Source organism: Anomaloglossus baeobatrachus, chromosome 5, assembly GCF_048569485.1.
Source record: "Anomaloglossus baeobatrachus isolate aAnoBae1 chromosome 5, aAnoBae1.hap1, whole genome shotgun sequence".
Taxonomy (NCBI): domain Eukaryota; kingdom Metazoa; phylum Chordata; class Amphibia; order Anura; family Aromobatidae; genus Anomaloglossus; species Anomaloglossus baeobatrachus.
In genome coordinates, this window is record NC_134357.1 from 34,106,367 (window position 1) to 34,124,436 (window position 18,070).

Sequence of the window (18,070 nt, forward strand, 5' to 3'; positions counted from 1 at the left end):
TTTTTCCCTCCAAAATTAATGACTGGGAATCGACAAACTTTGAAATCCTCAAAAAGTTGCAGTTGTTGGATTGCATCAGCTGTGACCTTTATTAATGTGATCATAAACGGGTTTAGGAGAAGACAGACCATTAGAGGAGCTCGCTGACTGACTCCCTGGTAACTCATTCTGCTATGTATAGAAGATGGAGATACCAAATACTCCAAAATATGGAATAAAACCCAACCGCAAAAATGTAATCTTATCAGCCGCGTAGAAGAAAGTGTTTGTTCTGCCGCCGCGCACAATACAGCCCTCTGTTCTCCGCCCGTCACATTCCTTCCTTCCTTCGCCTCAGACATTTCTTTGTCGCTCCATTGGGAGACCCAGACAATTGGGTGTATAGCTTCTGCCTCTGGAGGCCACACAAAGTAATTACACTTTAAAAAGTGTAACCCCTCCCCTCTGCTATACACCCTCCCGTGCATCACGGGCCCCTCAGTTTTTTGCTTTGTGTTGAAGGAGGCACACATTCACGCAAGCTCCACGTTTTAGTCAGCAGCAGCTGCTGACTTTATCGGATGGAAGAAAAGAGGGCCCCTATGGGGCCCCCGGCATGCTCCCTTCTCACCCCACTCAGGTCGGCGGTGTTGTTAAGGTTGAGGTACCCATTGCGGGTACACAGGCTGGAGCCACATGCCGCTTTCCTTCCCCATCCCTTAGGGGCTCTGGGGAAGTGGGATCCTATCCGGTCATCCAGACACTGGGACCGGTCTCCCTCCGCAGCCCCTGGGGGAATCTGCCGGACAGGAGACGGAGTATCGTCAGGGACATGGCCCTGCATCCACAGGTACTCTGTGTCCCCGTTGGGACGGCGCATAAAGCACCTTGGGCCCGGACGCTGCAGCGACTGCGGCGGGGATATGGGTCCGGGACTACCGCGCCGACCGTGCACTGCCGGCCGGCCGCGGTTTTAACTTTAGTCCCCGGCTTTTGCGGCCTAGTATTGGATTCTCCCGCCCCCAGGCCTGCCAGTCAGGGAAAAGGGCGGGACGGTCGGTATGACGCCGACAGTGAGGGCTGGAGTACACTGAGCTGTCCTCCGCCCCCCTCACTACTCACGCTGGGGCACCAGATTCCCGCACTTTTGTGACTACGCCCACGCCTCCCTCCTCCTCAGAGAACGCCGTCAGCCATTTTTTCAGCACAGTCTGCGGTGGAGATCTTCTGGCTGCAGCTGAGGGAGGCCCGGGGCAGGGAATCTGGTGGCCACACAAGCGATTGGTAAGCCACACCGGTCTGCCGGTGCTGGACTCCCCAGAGCTTTGTATATACATTGGCTGGTTCGGCTGTACTGTAACTTGGGGCTATATATATCCCTCAGTGTTCACGGTGATCCCTTACTGATCTCTTGGAGGACAACAACATGTCGTCTGCAAAGAGCAAGGGTACCAGGGCACAGGCTTTTTTTGCAACCTGTACCTCATGTGCGGCTATGCTACCTGCAGGTTCCACCTACCCTCATTGTGTGCAATGCTCGGCCCCTGTGACACCCACTCAGCCGTAGCCTCACGCACTGGTGGGACCCCCGGCTCAGGTAGAGACACCGGTTCCCACTGTCCAGGTGACAGGGACAGAGTTTGCAGTTTTGGCTGACAAACTGTCTGAGTCGCTTTCACAGTCCATGGCTCAGTCTATGGACAAATGGTCTGCTAAGATACTAGAAGCCTTGCAGTCCAGACCAACAACACAGATGCAGGGCACTGTGCGTTATTCGTCCCCAGGTCCCCCTCAGTTGGCGCAGCAATCTGCTCCTGAGGTGACACATAGGTCCCACGGTGAGGACTCCGACTCGGACCGCAGTCCCAGACCGGTGAAGCGGGCTCGCTGGGGACCTTCCTCCACTTCATCACGCTGCTCAGGGTCTCAGCATGAGGACTCTCTAGAGGATGAAGAGGAAAGCGCAGCTCAGGGCTCAGACCCTGACGGTGCTCTCAATCTAGATACACCTGAAGGGGACGCCATAGTAAATGACCTTATAGCGTCCATCAACCAGGTGCTAGAAATTTCTCCTCCAACTCCAACTGTAGAGGAGGCGGCTTCACAGCAGGAGAAACACCAGTTTCGGTTTCCCAAACGTACACGGAGTGCCTTTGTCGATCACTCTAATTTCAGGGATGCTGTCCAGAAGCACAGAGCATTTCCGGACAAGCGTTTTACTAAGCGCCTTAATGACACACGTTATCCCTTCCCCCCCGGAAGTAGTGAAGGGTTGGGCTCAGTGTCCAAAAGTGGATCCTCCAGTCTCTAGGCTGGCGGCCAGATCTGTGGTTTCAGTGGCAGATGGCTCATCGCTCAAGGATGCCACTGACAGGCAAATAGAGCTCATGATGAAATCCATCTATGAAGCCATAGGAGCATCTTTTGCTCCGGCATTTGCGGCAGTGTGGGCGCTCCAAGCTATCTCAGCTGGTCTGTCTGAGATTACGGCGGTCACACGCACCGCTACTCCGCAGGTTGTGTCTCTGACTTCTCAGGCGTCGGCTTTTTCGTCCTACGCCATGAACGCCGTCCTGGACTCGGTGAGCCGTTCAGCGGTAGCATCCGCCAATTCGGTGGCAGTCCGCAGAGCCATGTGGCTACGTGAATGGAAGGCAGACTCTGCCTCCAAGAAATTCTTAACCGGTTTGCCATTTTCTGGCGACCGTTTGTTTGGCGAGCAATTGGACGAAATTATTAAACAATCCAAGGGAAAGGACTCGTCCTTACCCCAGTCTAAACAAAACAAACCTCAACAGCGGAAGTTTCAATCGAGGTTTCAGTCCTTTCGGCCCTCGGCCAAGTCACGTTCCTCCACGTCAAACAGGTCGGAGAAGGGCCAGAGAAACCCTTCTGCATGGCGGTCTAAGACACGGCCTAAAAAGACCGCCGGAGGCACCGCCACCAAGGCGGCCTCTTCATGACTCTCGGCCTCCCCAAACCGCATCCTCGGTCGGTGGCAGGCTCTCCCGCTTTTGCGACGCCTGGTGGCCACATGTCCAAGACCGATGGGTGAGAGACATTCTGTCTCACGGTTACCGGATAGAGTTCAGCTCTCGTCCTCCAACTCGTTTCTTCACAACATCTCCGCCCCCAGAGCGAGCCGCTGCACTCTTTCAGGCGGTGAATGCGCTGAAGGCAGAAGGAGTGGTGATTCCCGTTCCCCCTCAGGAACATGGTCACGGCTTCTACTCCAACTTGTTCGTGGTGCCAAAAAAGGACGGATCTTTCCGTCCCGTTCTAGACCTCAAACTGCTCAACAAGCATGTCAGCACCAGAAGGTTTCGGATGGAATCTCTCCGCTCGGTCATCGCCTCAATGTCACAAGGAGACTTCCTAGCATCGATAGACATCAAGGATGCTTATCTCCATGTGCCGATCGCACCCGAACATCAACGTTTCTTGCGTTTCGCCATTGGGGACGAACACCTTCAGTTCGTGGCACTGCCATTCGGCTTGGCGACAGCCCCACGGGTCTTCACCAAGATCATGGCAACAGTGGTGGCGGTCCTACACTCTCAGGGCCACTCGGTGATCCCTTACTTAGACGATCTCCTAGTCAAGGCACCCTCCTGGGTGGCTTGCCAGGACAGCCTGACCATTGCCCTGGAGACTCTCCAGAGGTTCGGGTGGATCATCAATTTCCCAAAGTCAAAATTGACACCGACCCAATCCCTGACTTACCTCGGGATGGAGTTTCATACCCTGTCAGCGATAGTGAAGCTTCCGCTGGACAAACAGCGTTCACTACAGACAGGGGTCCAATCTCTTCTTCGGGGTCAGTCACACTCTTTGAGACGCCTTATGCACTTCCTAGGGAAGATGGTGGCAGCAATGGAAGCAGTTCCCTTTGCGCAGTTTCATCTGCGTCCACTTCAGTGGGACATTCTCCGCAAATGGGACAAGAGGTCGACGTCCCTCGACAGGAACGTTTCCCTGTCAAGAGCAGCCAAAACCTCCCTTCAGTGGTGGCTTCTTCCCACTTCTTTGTCGAAGGGAAAATCCTTCCTGCCCCCATCCTGGGCTGTGGTCACGACAGACGCGAGCCTGTCAGGGTGGGGAGCGGTCTTCCTCTACCACAGGGCTCAGGGAACCTGGACTCCGACAGAGTCCTCCCTGCAGATCAACGTTCTGGAGATAAGGGCAGTGTATCTAGCCCTAAAAGCGTTCCAGCGGTGGCTGGAGGGCAGGCAGATCCGAATACAGTCGGACAACGCCACGGCGGTCGCGTACATCAACCACCAGGGCGGCACACGCAGTCGTCAAGCCTTCCAAGAAGTTCGGCGGATTCTGCTGTGGGCGGAAGCCACAGCCTCCACCATCTCCGCAGTTCACATCCCGGGCGTAGAAAACTGGGAAGCAGACTTTCTCAGTCGCCAGGGCATGGACGCAGGGGAATGGTCTCTTCACCCGGACGTGTTTCAAGAGATCTGTTGCCGCTGGGGAACGCCGGACGTCGATCTAATGGCGTCTCGGCACAACAACAAAGTCCCGGCATTCATGGCACGGTCTCAGGATCACAGGGCGCTGGCGGCAGATGCGTTAGTTCAGGACTGGTCGCAGTTTCGACTACCCTATGTATTTCCCCCTCTGGCACTTCTGCCCAGAGTGTTACGCAAGATCAGGTCCGACTGCAGGCGCGCCATCCTCGTCGCTCCAGACTGGCCGAGGAGGTCGTGGTACCCGGATCTGTGGCACCTCACGGTGGGGCAACCGTGGGCACTCCCAGACCGACCAGACTTGCTTTCTCAAGGGCCATTTTTCCATCTGAATTCTGCGGCCCTCAACCTGACTGTGTGGCCATTGAGTCTTGGCTCCTAGCCTCATCAGGTTTATCTCAAGATGTCATTGCCACCATGAGACAGGCCAGGAAATCAACGTCCGCCAAGATCTACCACAGGACTTGGAAGATCTTCTTAGCCTGGTGCTCGGATAGGGGTTTTGCTCCCTGGCCGTTTGCATTGCCCACTTTTCTTTCCTTTCTTCAATCAGGATTGGACAAGGGTTTGTCTCTTGCCTCTCTCAAGGGACAAGTGTCGGCGCTTTCAGTGTTTTTTTGAAAAGCGTCTAGCCAGACTCTCGCAGGTCCGCACGTTCCTGCAGGGAGTTTGCCACATAGTCCCACCTTACAAGCGTCCGCTAGAACCCTGGGATCTTAACAAGGTGCTGACGGCTCTCCAGAAGCCACCTTTCGAGCCGATGCGGGAGATCTCTCTATCTCGCCTTTCACAGAAAGTGGCCTTCCTAGTGGCAGTCACTTCACTTAGGAGAGTGTCTGAGCTAGCAGCGCTGTCATGCAAAGTCCCCTTCCTGGTCTTTCACAAGGATAAGGTGGTCCTGCGTCCGGTCCCGGAATTTCTCCCCAAGGTGGTATCCTCTTTTCATCTCAATCAGGATATCTCCTTGCCTTCTTTTTGCCCTCATCCAGTTCACCAATGTGAAAAGGATTTGCACTTGTTAGACCTCGTGAGAGCACTCAGAATCTACATTTCTCGCACGGCGCCCCTGCGCCGTTCGGATGCGCTCTTTATCCTTGTCGCTGGCCAGCGTAAGGGGTCTCAGGCTTCCAAGTCAACCTTGGCTAGGTGGATCAAGGAACCGATTCTTGAAGCCTACCGTTCATCGGGGCTTCAGATTCCTTCAGGGCTGAAAGCCCATTCTACCAGAGCCGTGGGTGCATCCTGGGCTTTGCGGCACCAGGCTACGGCTCAGCAGGTGTGTCAGGCGGCTACCTGGTCGAGTCTTCACACCTTCACTAAACACTATCAGGTGCATGCCTATGCTTCGGCAGAGGCTAGCCTAGGTAGGAGAGTCCTTCAGGCGGCAATTGCCCACCTGTAAGAGGGGGCCGGTTTCCGGCTCTTTTTATCGAGGTATTCTGTTACCCACCCAGGGATTGCTTTTGGACATCCCAATTGTCTGGGTCTCCCAATGGAGCGACAAAGAAGAAGGGAATTTTGTTTACTTACCGTAAATTCCTTTTCTTCTAGCTCCTATTGGGAGACCCAGCACCCGCCCCGGTTCCCTTCGGGCTGTTGTTTTTTTGTGTACACATGTTGTTCATGTTCAATTGTTCTTTGGTTAATGGTTCAGTTCTCCGAACATCCTTCGGATTGAATTTACCTTAGACCAATTTATAAGTTTCCTCCTTCCTGCTTTGGCACCAAAACTGAGGGGCCCGTGATGCACGGGAGGGTGTATAGCAGAGGGGAGGGGTTACACTTTTTAAAGTGTAATTACTTTGTGTGGCCTCCAGAGGCAGAAGCTATACACCCAATTGTCTGGGTCTCCCAATAGGAGCTAGAAGAAAAGGAATTTACGGTAAGTAAACAAAATTCCCTTCTTTTCTATGGTTTATAGTGAACATTAATCACATTTTGAGATTGTAGTTCTTAAAAAAGATTTTGTAGATGAGAATCAGCAGTAAAGCAAAATCTATAGGAAGAAGGAATGATTCGCCCCATCCCCCATGGTGAGATATCGCCTGGCATCTATTGATTGGGGTCTGCTCCGCTATTCTCTGTTATCACTCATGGACTGTCAAGAACAGTTGGGGGAGTCACTCAGATATCCCATCAGCTGTTCACTAATTTGTCACAATCCGACTGCTCTCTAGCGCCCCTCCTGTCTGCAGGTTACTTTTGGTACTGCTAGACAATAAGTAAATGAGGCTGCTGAGTTACTAATGACAAATATTAAAGGTCTGCCAGCATGGGTAATGTATATCATCAATTTTGGCGAATGGAATATATATATATACCTGATAGCACCCCAATAATTCTACACAACAATAATTCCGCTGCCACCACCGGACCTTTCACAGGCAGTCCGGGCACCCGTTACAAATAGCATAGGGCCCTTCGGGTTTGGATTCATATATAGAACAGGAGGAAACAAACTATTAAATTTTATATATTTAATCTGAAAATATGCAGTGTTTATAAAATATACAATATATTACAAAAGGGAACAATATGAATACAGTGTAGACAGTTACATACAAATAAAAGGGATATACATGAAACTTAATAAACTCGTGTCATAGCTGTGACGTCCGAATTTAGGGAGGGAAGGTCTCCAAGAGAAGATGGTAGAAAAACGGCCAGCATCACCCCTTAGCTGTGCCTTCCAATACTGACCATCTCTTAAAAATGAGCTTTGGACTTTTATGACCTCAGCTCACCCACCTGTGACCTCATTTTATGATCCCTTGTGGGCTGTGTTGAGGGGTCAGGGAAATGAGCTAATTCTAGTTTTTCGGATATCTTTGCCCCTGGGCCACACAGGTGAGAGATATTAGCGTCATATTTTATATCTCGATTTTTACATTCGCATAAATACCAAACACAACACATCTAGCATGATTTCTTCGGCGCTCCATTGCGAGACCCAGACGATTGGGTGTATAGCTACTGCCTCCGGAGGCCACACAAAGCATTACACTAAAAAGTGTAAGGCCCCTCCCCTTCTGGCTATACACCCCCAGTGGGATCACTGGCTCACCAGTTTTCTGCTTTGTGCGAAGGAGGTCAGACATCCACGCATAGCTCCACTGTTTAGTCAGCAGCAGCTGCTGACTATGTCGGATGGAAGAAAAGTGGGCCCATATGGGGTCCCCAGCATGCTCCCTTCTCACCCCACTTGCGGTTTGTAAGGTTGAGGTACCCATTGCGGGTACGGAGGCTGGAGCCCACATGCTGTTTTCCTTCCCCATCCCCCCTCAGGGCTCTGGGTGAAGTGGGATCTTACAGGTCTCCAGGCACTGAGACCGGGCTCCATCCACAGACCCAGAGAACCTGCTGGATATGGAGCTGAGTATCGTCAGGGACAGGCCCTGCTACATTAAGGTACTCTGTGTCCCCGGGCAAGCGCGCACACACACACCAGCATTGCTGGGAGTGTTAGTGCGCCGGGGGCAACAGCGCAGAGCGCTCGTGCTATTAGTCACTACAGCTTTGCTGAGTGACTTTATGTATTGGGAACTGCCGCGCCGGCCGTTGCTGGGTGTTTTTTACACTGTGGCGCGGCTGGGACTTCCGCGCTGGCCGTGCACATGGACGGCCGCGCTTATTACTCGAGTCCCCGGCTTTGCGGCCTAGTTTTCGTTTCGTTCCCGCCTCCAGCCCTGCCAGTCAGGGGAGAGGCGGGACGCTGTACAGACAGTCAGCGCCGAGGGCTGGAGTCTGCTTTGCATTCTCCAGCCCCCTTCACTGGACACAGTGGGACGCCAGTTTCCCGCTCTTGTCTGGGGCACGCCCACGGCACGCCCCTCGTCACACGAGCTGGAGAAGGACGCCGGCAGCCATTCCTGCACGCCGTCCGAGCTGGGGAACGGAGACATGCTCTGGGCAACCAACACAGGGCTCTGGCGACCACACACCCGCGTTATAGGCGGGCGGTAAGCAGCACCTGAAGTGCTGACCCCACTAACTACCGAAGTGTCCATTTGTATTTTATGCTTGTATGCTATACACTGCACTGTAGGTCGCTATCTTTGGCTATATGCCCTTCTAGATGGCGAGATAACAGCAGCAAAAACGCAAGGGTGCTAAGGCACAGGTTTTCTAGGCTGCTTGTATTGCATGGCTGAAGTGTTCATTTGTACTTATGCTTGTATGCTATACATTGCACTGTACGGTCGCTACTCTTGGCTATATTCTCCTAGAGGGCTGGACAACTGCAGCAAAAAAGCATGGGTGCCAAGGCACAGGCTTTATAGGCTGCTTGTACTGCATGTGCTGAAGTGTTCATTTGTATATATGCTTGTATGCTATACATTGCACTGTACGGTCGCTACTCTGGGCTATATTCTCCTAGATGGCTGGACAACAGCAGCAAAAAAGCAAGGGTGCCAAGGCACAGGCTTTCTATGCTGCTTGTATTGCATGTGCTGAAGTGTTTATGCTTGTATGTTGTACATTGCATAGATGACTAGAATACAGCAGCAAAAAAGCAACACAGGCTTTCTATGCTGCTTTTCCTGCAGATACTGTTCCACCGGCAGTTTTCACTGACCCCCATTGTGGGCAATGCTCCCCTGTAGCACTTGGTCAGCCGGGGTCTCTACTAGAAGTGGCCAAAGAAACCACCTGTGAACCCTGTCCAGGGACAGGGACGGAGATTGTCATGGGATGGAGACCTTGCACTCCAGACAGGCCATGGGCAATCTTGATTAATGCTCCCTGGCCACCCTCATTTGGAACGTACTCAGTACTCCGGGGGGGTCCCAGGCATTCCAGGGTGAAGGCTCTGACACGGACGGCAGTCCCAGACAGCCTAAGCTAGCTCGCTGGGTACGACACTCGGCTTCATCACTGGTCAAGGTCCCAGCAGGTCGACTCTCTGTATGATGAGGCAGACGTAGCTGATCAGGGCTTTGGTCCTGACGCCGCTCTCAATCCGGTTACACCGGATGGGGACGCCATAGTGAATGATCTTATAGCGTCCATCAATGGAATGTTGCATATTTCTCCCTCAGCTCCCCCAGTGGAGGAGTCAGCTTCACAGCAGGAGAAATCCTTTTTCAGTACTCATGCGTAGATTGAGTACTTTTTCTGACCACGCTGACTTCAGAGACGCAGTTCAGAAACACCACGCTTACCAGATAAACGTTTTCTCCAAACGTATTAAGGATGCACGTTATCCCTTTACCCTGATGTGGTACAGCCCTGGACCCAGGGTCCAAAGGTGGATCCCCCAATCTCCAGGCTTGCGGCTAGATCCATAGTTGCAGGGGAGATGGGAATTCACTTAAAGATGCCATTGACAGACAGATAGACCTCTGGTTGAAATCTGTCTGTGAAGCTATCAGCGTGTCGGTTGCTCCGGCATTCGCAGCCGTATGGGCACCCTAACCTATTTCAGCTGGTCTTGCGCAGCTGGTCTTGAGCACATGTACATCTGTGCCGCAGGTGGTGTCCTTAACCTCGCAATGTCTGCATTGCGACTTACCCTAGTAATGCTGTCCTGGGGGGACAGTCGAGGTTGGTCCTTCCCAGGCTCGGGCAAGTCCCAATTGTACTCGTCTAAAAGGGCTCAAAAGGCTCAGAGGGGCTCAGATTCCGGCCGGGCTCATTCACGCCCAAGGAAGGCAGCAGGAGGAACCGCTGCCAAAGCGATCTCCTCATGTATTTCAGCTCTCTCTCCCCGCATCCGCGGTTGGTGGCAGAATCTCCCGCTTCTGGGTACATTTAGCTGCCACAGGTCACAGACCGGTGGGTGAGAGACATTGTGTCTCACGTGTACAGGATAGAGCTCTGTTCTCGTCCTCCGGCTCGATTCTTCAGAACTCCCCCACCCCCCCCCACCGAGCCGATGCTCTTCTGCAGGCAGAAGGAGTGGTAATCCCTGTTCCTCTTCAGGAACAAGACACGGTTTTTTCCTCCAATCTTATTGGGGTGCCAAAAAAGGGTGGCTTTTTCCGTTCCGTTCTGAACCTAAAACTGCTCACCAAGCACGTGAAGGCCAGGCGGTTCCGGATGTAACCCTCCGCTCCGTCATTGCCTCAATGTCTCAAGGAGATTTTCCTAGCATCAATAGACATCAGGATGCTTATCCCCTCGTGCCGATTGCTCCAGAGCACCAGCGTTTGCTACGTTTCGTTATTGAAGACGAGCATCTTCAGTGCGTAGCCCTGCCCTTCGGTCTGGCGACAGCCCTACGGGTTTTCACCAAGTTCAGGGCAGCAGTGGGAGCAGTCCTGCACTCTCAGGGTCACTCTGTGATCCTTACTGGACGATCCACTTGTCAAGGCACCCTCTCAAGAGGCATGCCGACACAGCCTGAACGTGGCGCTGGAGACTCTCCAGAGTTTCGGGTGGATCATCAACTTTTCAAGGTTACATCGGGCACCGACCCAATCGCTGACATATCTGGGCATGGAGTTTCACACCCCCTCAGCGATAGTGAAGCTTCCGCTGGACAAGCAGCGTTCACTGCAGACGGGGGTGCAGTCTCTCCTTCAAGGCCAGTCACACCCCTTAAGACGCCTCATGCAGAGGCAGTCACTTTCGCACAGTTTCACTGCGTCCTCTTCAATGGGACATGCTTTGCCAATGGGTTGGGGAGTCGACGTCCCTAGAAAGGAACGTTTCCCTTCTCAGACGGTCAAGGACTCTCTCCAGAGGAGTCCATCCTTCAGATCAATGTTCTGGAAATCTGGGCAGTGCATCTTGCCCTGCAAGCCTTCCAGCAGTGGCTGGTAGGAAAACAGATCCGAATTCAGTCGGACAATTCCACAGCGGTGGCAGACATCGCCCACCAAGGCGGAACACGCATCGCCAAGCCTACCAGGCAATCCGGCGGATTCTGATGTGGGTGGGGGACAGAGCATCCACCATATCCGCAGTTCACATCCCGGGCGTAGAAAATTGGGAAGCAGACTTCCTCAGTCGCCTGGGCATGGACGCAGGGGAATGGCCTCTGCACCCAGTATGGTGTCAGGAAATCTGTAGCCGCTGGAGGATGCCGGACGTCGACCTAATGGCGTCTCGGCACAACAACAAGGTCCCGATTTTCATGGCGCGGTCTCACGAGCAAAGAGCTCTGGCGGCAGGCGCCCTAGTTCAGGATTGGTCGCAGTTCCAGCTACCCTATGTGTTTCCTACTCTGGCACTGTTGCCCAGAGTGCTACGCAAGCTCAGCTCCGCTTGCCGCCGCGCCATCCTCGTCGTCCCAGACTGACCGAGGAGGTCGTGGTCCCGGATCTGTGGCATCTCACGGTCGGCCAACCGTGGGCACTCTCAGACCGGCCAGACTTACTGTCCCAAGGGCCGTTCTTTCCACTGAATTCTACGGCCCTGATCCGGACTGTGTGGCCATCGAGTCCGAGATCCTAGCGTCTTCAGGATTATCTCAAGACGTCATTGCCACCATGAGACGGGCTAGGAAGCCGACGTCTGCCAAAATCTCCCACAAGACGTGGAAGTTATTCTTATCTTGGTGCTCTGCTTAGGGAGTGTCTCCCTGGCCATTTGCATTGTCTCCTTTTTCCCCCCTTCCTGCATCTGGATTGGGAAAAGGTTTGTCGCTCGGCTCCCTTAAAGGACAAGTCGCAGCGCTGTCGGTATTCTTTCAGAAGCGCCTAGTAAGACTTCCTCAGGTACGCACGTTCCTGCAGGGGGATTATCACATTGTCCCTCCGTACAAGAGGCCGTCAGACCCATGGGATCTGCACAGGGTATTAATTGCTCTCTAGGAGCCGCCCTTCGAGCCTCTGAGGGTTGTTTTCACTTTCTCGACTTTCACAGAAAGTGGCCTTTCTGGTAGCGGTCACGTCTCTTCGGAGAGTGTCAGAACTAGCAGCGCGGTCATCCAGAGCTCCCTTCCTGGTGTTCACCAAGATAAGGTAGTGCTGCGTCCGATCCCAGAGTTTCTCCCTAAGGTGGTATCCCCTTTTTATCACAATCAGGATATCTCCTTACCTTCCTTTTCTCCATTTCATCGATATGTAATGGCTTTGCATTGTTGGATCTGGTGTAGAGCACCCAGAATCTACATTCCCGCACGGCGCTCCTGCGCCGCTCGGATGCACTCTTTGTCCTTGTCACTGGTCAGCGCAAGGGATCGCAGGCTGCAACATCCACCCTGGCTCAATGGATCAAGGAACCAATCCTTGAAGCCTACCGTTCTACTGGGCTTCCGGTTTCATCAGGGCTGAAGGCCCATTCTACCAGAGCCGTGGGTGCGTCCTGGGCATTACGGCACCAGGCTACGGCTCAACAGGTGTGCCAGGCAGCTACCTGGTCGAGTCTGCACACTTTCACCAAACATTATCAGGTGCATACCTATGCTTCGGCGGACGCCAGCCTAGGTAGAAGAGTCCTGCAGGCGGCAGTTGCCTCCCCGTAGGGGAAGGCTGTCTTGCAGCTCTAACATGAGGTATTTCTTTACCCACCCAGGGACAGCTTTTGGACGTCCCAATCGTCTGGGTCTCCCAATGGAGCGCCGAAGAAGAAGGGAATTTTGTTACTTACCGTAAATTCCTTTTCTTCTAGCTCCTATTGGGAGACCCAGCACCCGCCCTGTTGTCCTTCGGGATTTTTGGTTGTTTTCGGGTACACATGTTGTTCATGTTGAATGGTTTTCAGTTCTCCGATGTTACTTCGGAGTGAATTTGTTTAAACCAGTTATTGGCTTTCCTCCTTCTTGCTTTTGCACTAAAACTGGTGAGCCAGTGATCCCACTGGGGGTGTATAGCCAGAAGGGGAGGGGCCTTACACTTTTTAGTGTAATGCTTTGTGTGGCCTCCGGAGGCAGTAGCTATACACCCAATCGTCTGGGTCTCCCAATAGGAGCTAGAAGAAAAGGAATTTACGGTAAGTAACAAAATTCCCTTCTTTAGTGGCCAATACCCATTTGTCGCGATACCAGCAATCTCCTAGTAAAGCCAAACTGAGCGCTGGATTCAGCGCTCCGCAGGGATTCTGGCAATATGCTTTTCATTTTTCTAGCATTAACGTGGCATCTAAAAACTGTTTTAATAGTTTTTCCCTTCAAAAAACATGTTTCTGTGTACACTACTTTGGTTATAGCTACCATCACCTGGGTCGTAAATTCCTAGCTCTTCAGCCAGATCAGATAGTTATCAGGCGAGCTCCATCTCTGTGATAGCTGAGGGGAGGAGGGGGGAGGTATAGGGACTATAACAGTTAACATGACCTGGACCCTAAATAGTAGTTGATTTCCTATTCTTTCTCCTACTTTACCCATGTGTCAAAGCAGTTATAGTTTTCTATTTATGAACCAGGAGGCTCAGGATGAACATTTTAAGATTTGGTCCTTTCATGTCCCGTTATCTGTGCCCTCTCTAGACTCATTTTGGAGAATGTTCTGAATTGTATTTATGGGTATCACATTAACCCCTTACTGTCATCGCTGTGATGCCATAATACTGTATCATTAATATCTGTTTTCTATAGAAAGATGCAGGATTTGACCGAGGACAGTTTCACAAGCAGATTGCAGTTATGAGGGGACAGGTGAGTTTTTTTTTTTTTTTGTTTTTTTTTATTTGCATGCTGTTGTGTCACAAAGTCCGATTTGCTGTACTTTAACCCCTTAGATGCTACGGTCAATCACAACTGCGACGCCTAAGCGTTTATTCAGCGGAAGCAATGTCACAGCTCACTGCCTCCCACTCCCTTCATATTGACCCAATGAGAGCACAATAATTAAAGGCAACTAAGTAGGGTCTGAGTCTATTGCTCCATGCAAAGGACAGGAAGCGGGAGTCCAATGTTGAGGTTTAGTGGCCAGTATGGAAGTTGCAAGAATTTTTTTATATATACATTTTTTTTTTTTGGAAAATTAAAAAAACCCACAAATTTTAAAAATATATTTAACATAAAAATCTGATTGGAACAATAGGTAACTTTCTGATAACCCGTTCATTTTATGAGGGATTTTCATGGCTTTAGACGCAAATCTGCAGTCACTTTGTGTGAATCCTCACAGCATGCAGTGTGCACAGTGTTGGGATTCTCCGGTGTCGGGAGCAGGAAGTCATGTGATGGCAGAAAAAAAAAAAATCTGATTGGATCTATAAGTAATTTTCTGATCACTCGATCATTAAATATGGGTTTTCCAGGTTTGGATGCAAATCTGCAGTCACTCTGTGAATCCTCACAGTGTGCTGTGCGTCTACAGTCAGGAATATCCGGTGTCGGGAGCAGGCATTGTGACCGTAAAAAAAAAATCTAATTGGAACTATAAATAATTTATTTAATAGGGGTTTTCCAGGTTTGAGACATAAATCTGCAGTCACTCTATGCGAATCCTCACAGCGTGCACTGTGCGCGCAGTCAGGATTCTCTGGGAGTGGGTAGTCATGTGACTGTAAATATGTCATTTGTATATTTCCGGCCACATGTGTTTCTCAAATCACTTGTATTTATCAAGACTGCACATGTCTAGTCGGCATGCGATTGCATGTACGTGCTCACCTTCTCCCGACACCGGAGGATCTTGACAGCGCACACAGTGCGAGGATTCACAAGTCTGCAGTCTCAAAGAGTGAGTGCAGACTTGCGCCCCAAGCCTGGACATCTCCTTTAAAGGGGGTTTAAGGGCTAGTAACAGGTTTAGGACATTTTTTTTAAATTTGGCTGGAAAGTGGTCAAGATCTGTAAGGTGCCAGAACAGAAGAGAAACATTTTGCTGACCCACCATATAATGTTTATGGTTGGGAGGGGTTGAATGTCACCCATGGCAGATATTGAGGAAATCAAGGGTCAAGCATGTTTGATTTCTCATAGGATATAAGCCACAAGGTACTATACCATGATCCGTGCACTCATTTTCCTCAATTAGCCAGTCAGCCAGGGGGCAGCACTGAGCACAGGAGCCGGCTCCCTTGATACCTCTATTGCAGTGAGATGTCATTCTTTTCTTTTATTCCCAGATCCTTAACCTGACTCAGGCTCTTAAGGATGGAAAGAGTCCTCTGCAGCTGGTCCAGACTCCACCGGTGATAGTGGAAACGGCGCGGTCCCACCAGAAGAGCAGCAGCGAGTCGTACACACAGAGCTTCCAGAGCCGCAAGCCTTTCTTCTCCTGGTGGTAATCTCAGACGATCCCCCCCCTTTATGGAAAGGACAGAAAAGATGCCAGTGTGCAGCTGTAAAGCCGCTTCATGGACATGTCACAAGAGAAAAAAAAAATAAAAAGAAACGTGATGGGAACTGACAAGTGGATGTATGAAGCACTGGTATAAATGATGACGTCACTGCCATGGATTGTATATCGGGCGCATGCATGTGGCATTGGGGAGCCCAGCGCGTAATCCCGACACCCAAATCCGGGAAGTGTTTCCCTTTAATTGTCCATCCAAGAAATGCCTAACTACAGGAAAACGTCCGCACTACCTGACATTGTATCACAACCAAGAACAGATTGCTGGAACGTATAGTTCCACTGGATCTGAAAGTCCACAGGGCACATGACACTTCCATAAGCCAAACATGGAACAACCTAGTCACGCACGCCAGCCTTGCAACGAAATAGCTAGAACCAGAGGTGCCACATTGGTGAATTATGTAACGTGTGCATGTTCTAGATTGTGCAACCGCGTATTGTACAGACTGCCACCTGCTGGATGCCGAGGGTACTGCATGCACCGCTAGCCGTGCTGTCTACAAAGGCATCCCGCCCTGTGCGTATTTGGGAAGTATGCACAGCGACACGCTCACCATCCCTGCACTTATTCCAAAGTTTAAGTTTCCAAACCCTCAGTGAGGGTTGTATTATTATTATTATATATTTTTAAGCTACTGACGGGACTTTTTTTTTGTTTGTTTGTTTTTCGCTTTCGCCATAAAATCTGTTAGTTTCTGCAAATCTTGGTGGATTTGTGAAGAAAGGAGAAGAGGCTACTGCTAAAGCGATGACCTTTTTAACATAAACCCTATGGCAGATTTAATAAATGTTAACCGGAAAAAGGTAAAGGTGTCATCTGTGATTATTGAGGTCCCATCCCCAGCTCAAAAGTGGTAAAAAAAAAAAAAAAGTGTGTGTGTGTGTGTGTGTGTGTGTGTGTGTGTGTGTGTATATATATATATATAATATATATATATATATATATATATATATATATATATATATATATATATATATATATATATATATATATATAATCTCTCTATCTATATATAAATATGTACAGTTGGGTCCAGAAATATTTGGACAGTGACACAATTTTGGCGAGTTGGGCTCTGCATGCCACCACATTGGATTTGAAATGAAACCTCTACAACAGAATTCAAGTGCAGATTGTAACGTTTAATTTGAAGGTTTGAACAAAAATATCTGATAGAAATTGTAGGAATTGTACACATTTCTTTACAAACACTCCACATTTTAGGAGGTCAAAAGTAATTGGACAAATAAACCAAACCCAAAAAACAAATTTTTATTTTCAATATTTTGTTGCGAATCCTTTGGAGGTAATCACTGTCTTAAGTCTGAAACCCATGGACATCACCAAACGCTGGGTTTCCTCCTTCTTAATGCTTTGCCAGGCCTTTACAGCCGCAGCCTTCAGGTCTTGCTTGTTTGTGGGTCTTTCCGTCTTAAGTCTGGATTTGAGCAAGTGAAATGCATGCTCAATTGGGTTAAGATCTGGTGATTGACTTGGCCATTGCAGAATGTTCCACTTTTTTGCACTCATGAACTCCTGGGTAGCTTTGGCTGTATGCTTGGGGTCATTGTCCATCTGTACTATGAAGCGCCGTCCGATCAACTTTGCGGCATTTGGCTGAATCTGGGATGAAAGTATATCCCGGTACACTTCAGAATTCATCCGGCTACTCTTGTCTGCTGTTATGTCATCAATAAACACAAGTGACCCAGTGCCATTGAAAGCCATGCATGCCCATGCCATCACGTTGCCTCCACCATGTTTTACAGAGGATGTGGTGTGCCTTGGATCATGTGCCGTTCCCTTTCTTCTCCAAACTTTTTTCTTCCCATCATTCTGGTACAGGTTGATCTTGGTCTCATCTGTCCATAGAATACTTTTCCAGAACTGAGCTGGCTTCATGAGGTGTTTTTCAGCAAATGTAACTCTGGCCTGTCTATTTTTGGAATTGATGAATGGTTTGCATCTAGATGTGAACCCTTTGTATTTTCTTTCATGGAGTCTTCTCTTTACTGTTGACTTAGAGACAGATACACCTACTTCACTGAGAGTGTTCTGGACTTCAGTTGATGTTGTGAACGGGTTCTTCTTCACCAAAGAATGTATGCGGCGATCATCCACCACTGTTGTCATCCGTGGACGCCCAGGCCTTTTTGAGTTCCCAAGCTCACCAGTCAATTCCTTTTTTCTCAGAATGTACCCGACTGTTGATTTTGCTACTCCAAGCATGTCTGCTATCTCTCTGATGGATTTTTTTCTTTTTTTTTCAGCCTCAGTATGTGCTGCTTCACCTCAATTGAGAGTTCCTTAGACCGCATGTTGTCTGGTCACAGCAACAGCTTCCAAATGCAAAACCACACACCTGTAATCAACCCCAGACCTTTTAACTACTTCATTGATTACAGGTTAACGAAGGAG

General features: G+C 50.2%; 1 protein-coding gene across 1 annotated transcript in view; it reads left to right on the forward strand.

Annotated features, from left to right (window-relative positions):
• The window catches only part of PI4K2A (phosphatidylinositol 4-kinase type 2 alpha), a 41,022-nt gene extending 24,562 nt beyond the window's left edge, over positions 1–16,460 (forward strand). Inside the window, exons 8-9 of the mRNA XM_075348395.1 lie at positions 13,938–13,997; positions 15,419–16,460. Coding sequence (XP_075204510.1) covers positions 13,938–13,997; positions 15,419–15,580 — 222 coding nt within the window. The 3' untranslated portion in view covers positions 15,581–16,460. The remainder of the gene's footprint in view (positions 1–13,937; positions 13,998–15,418) is intronic.
• The last annotated feature ends 1,610 nt before the right edge of the window (positions 16,461–18,070 follow it).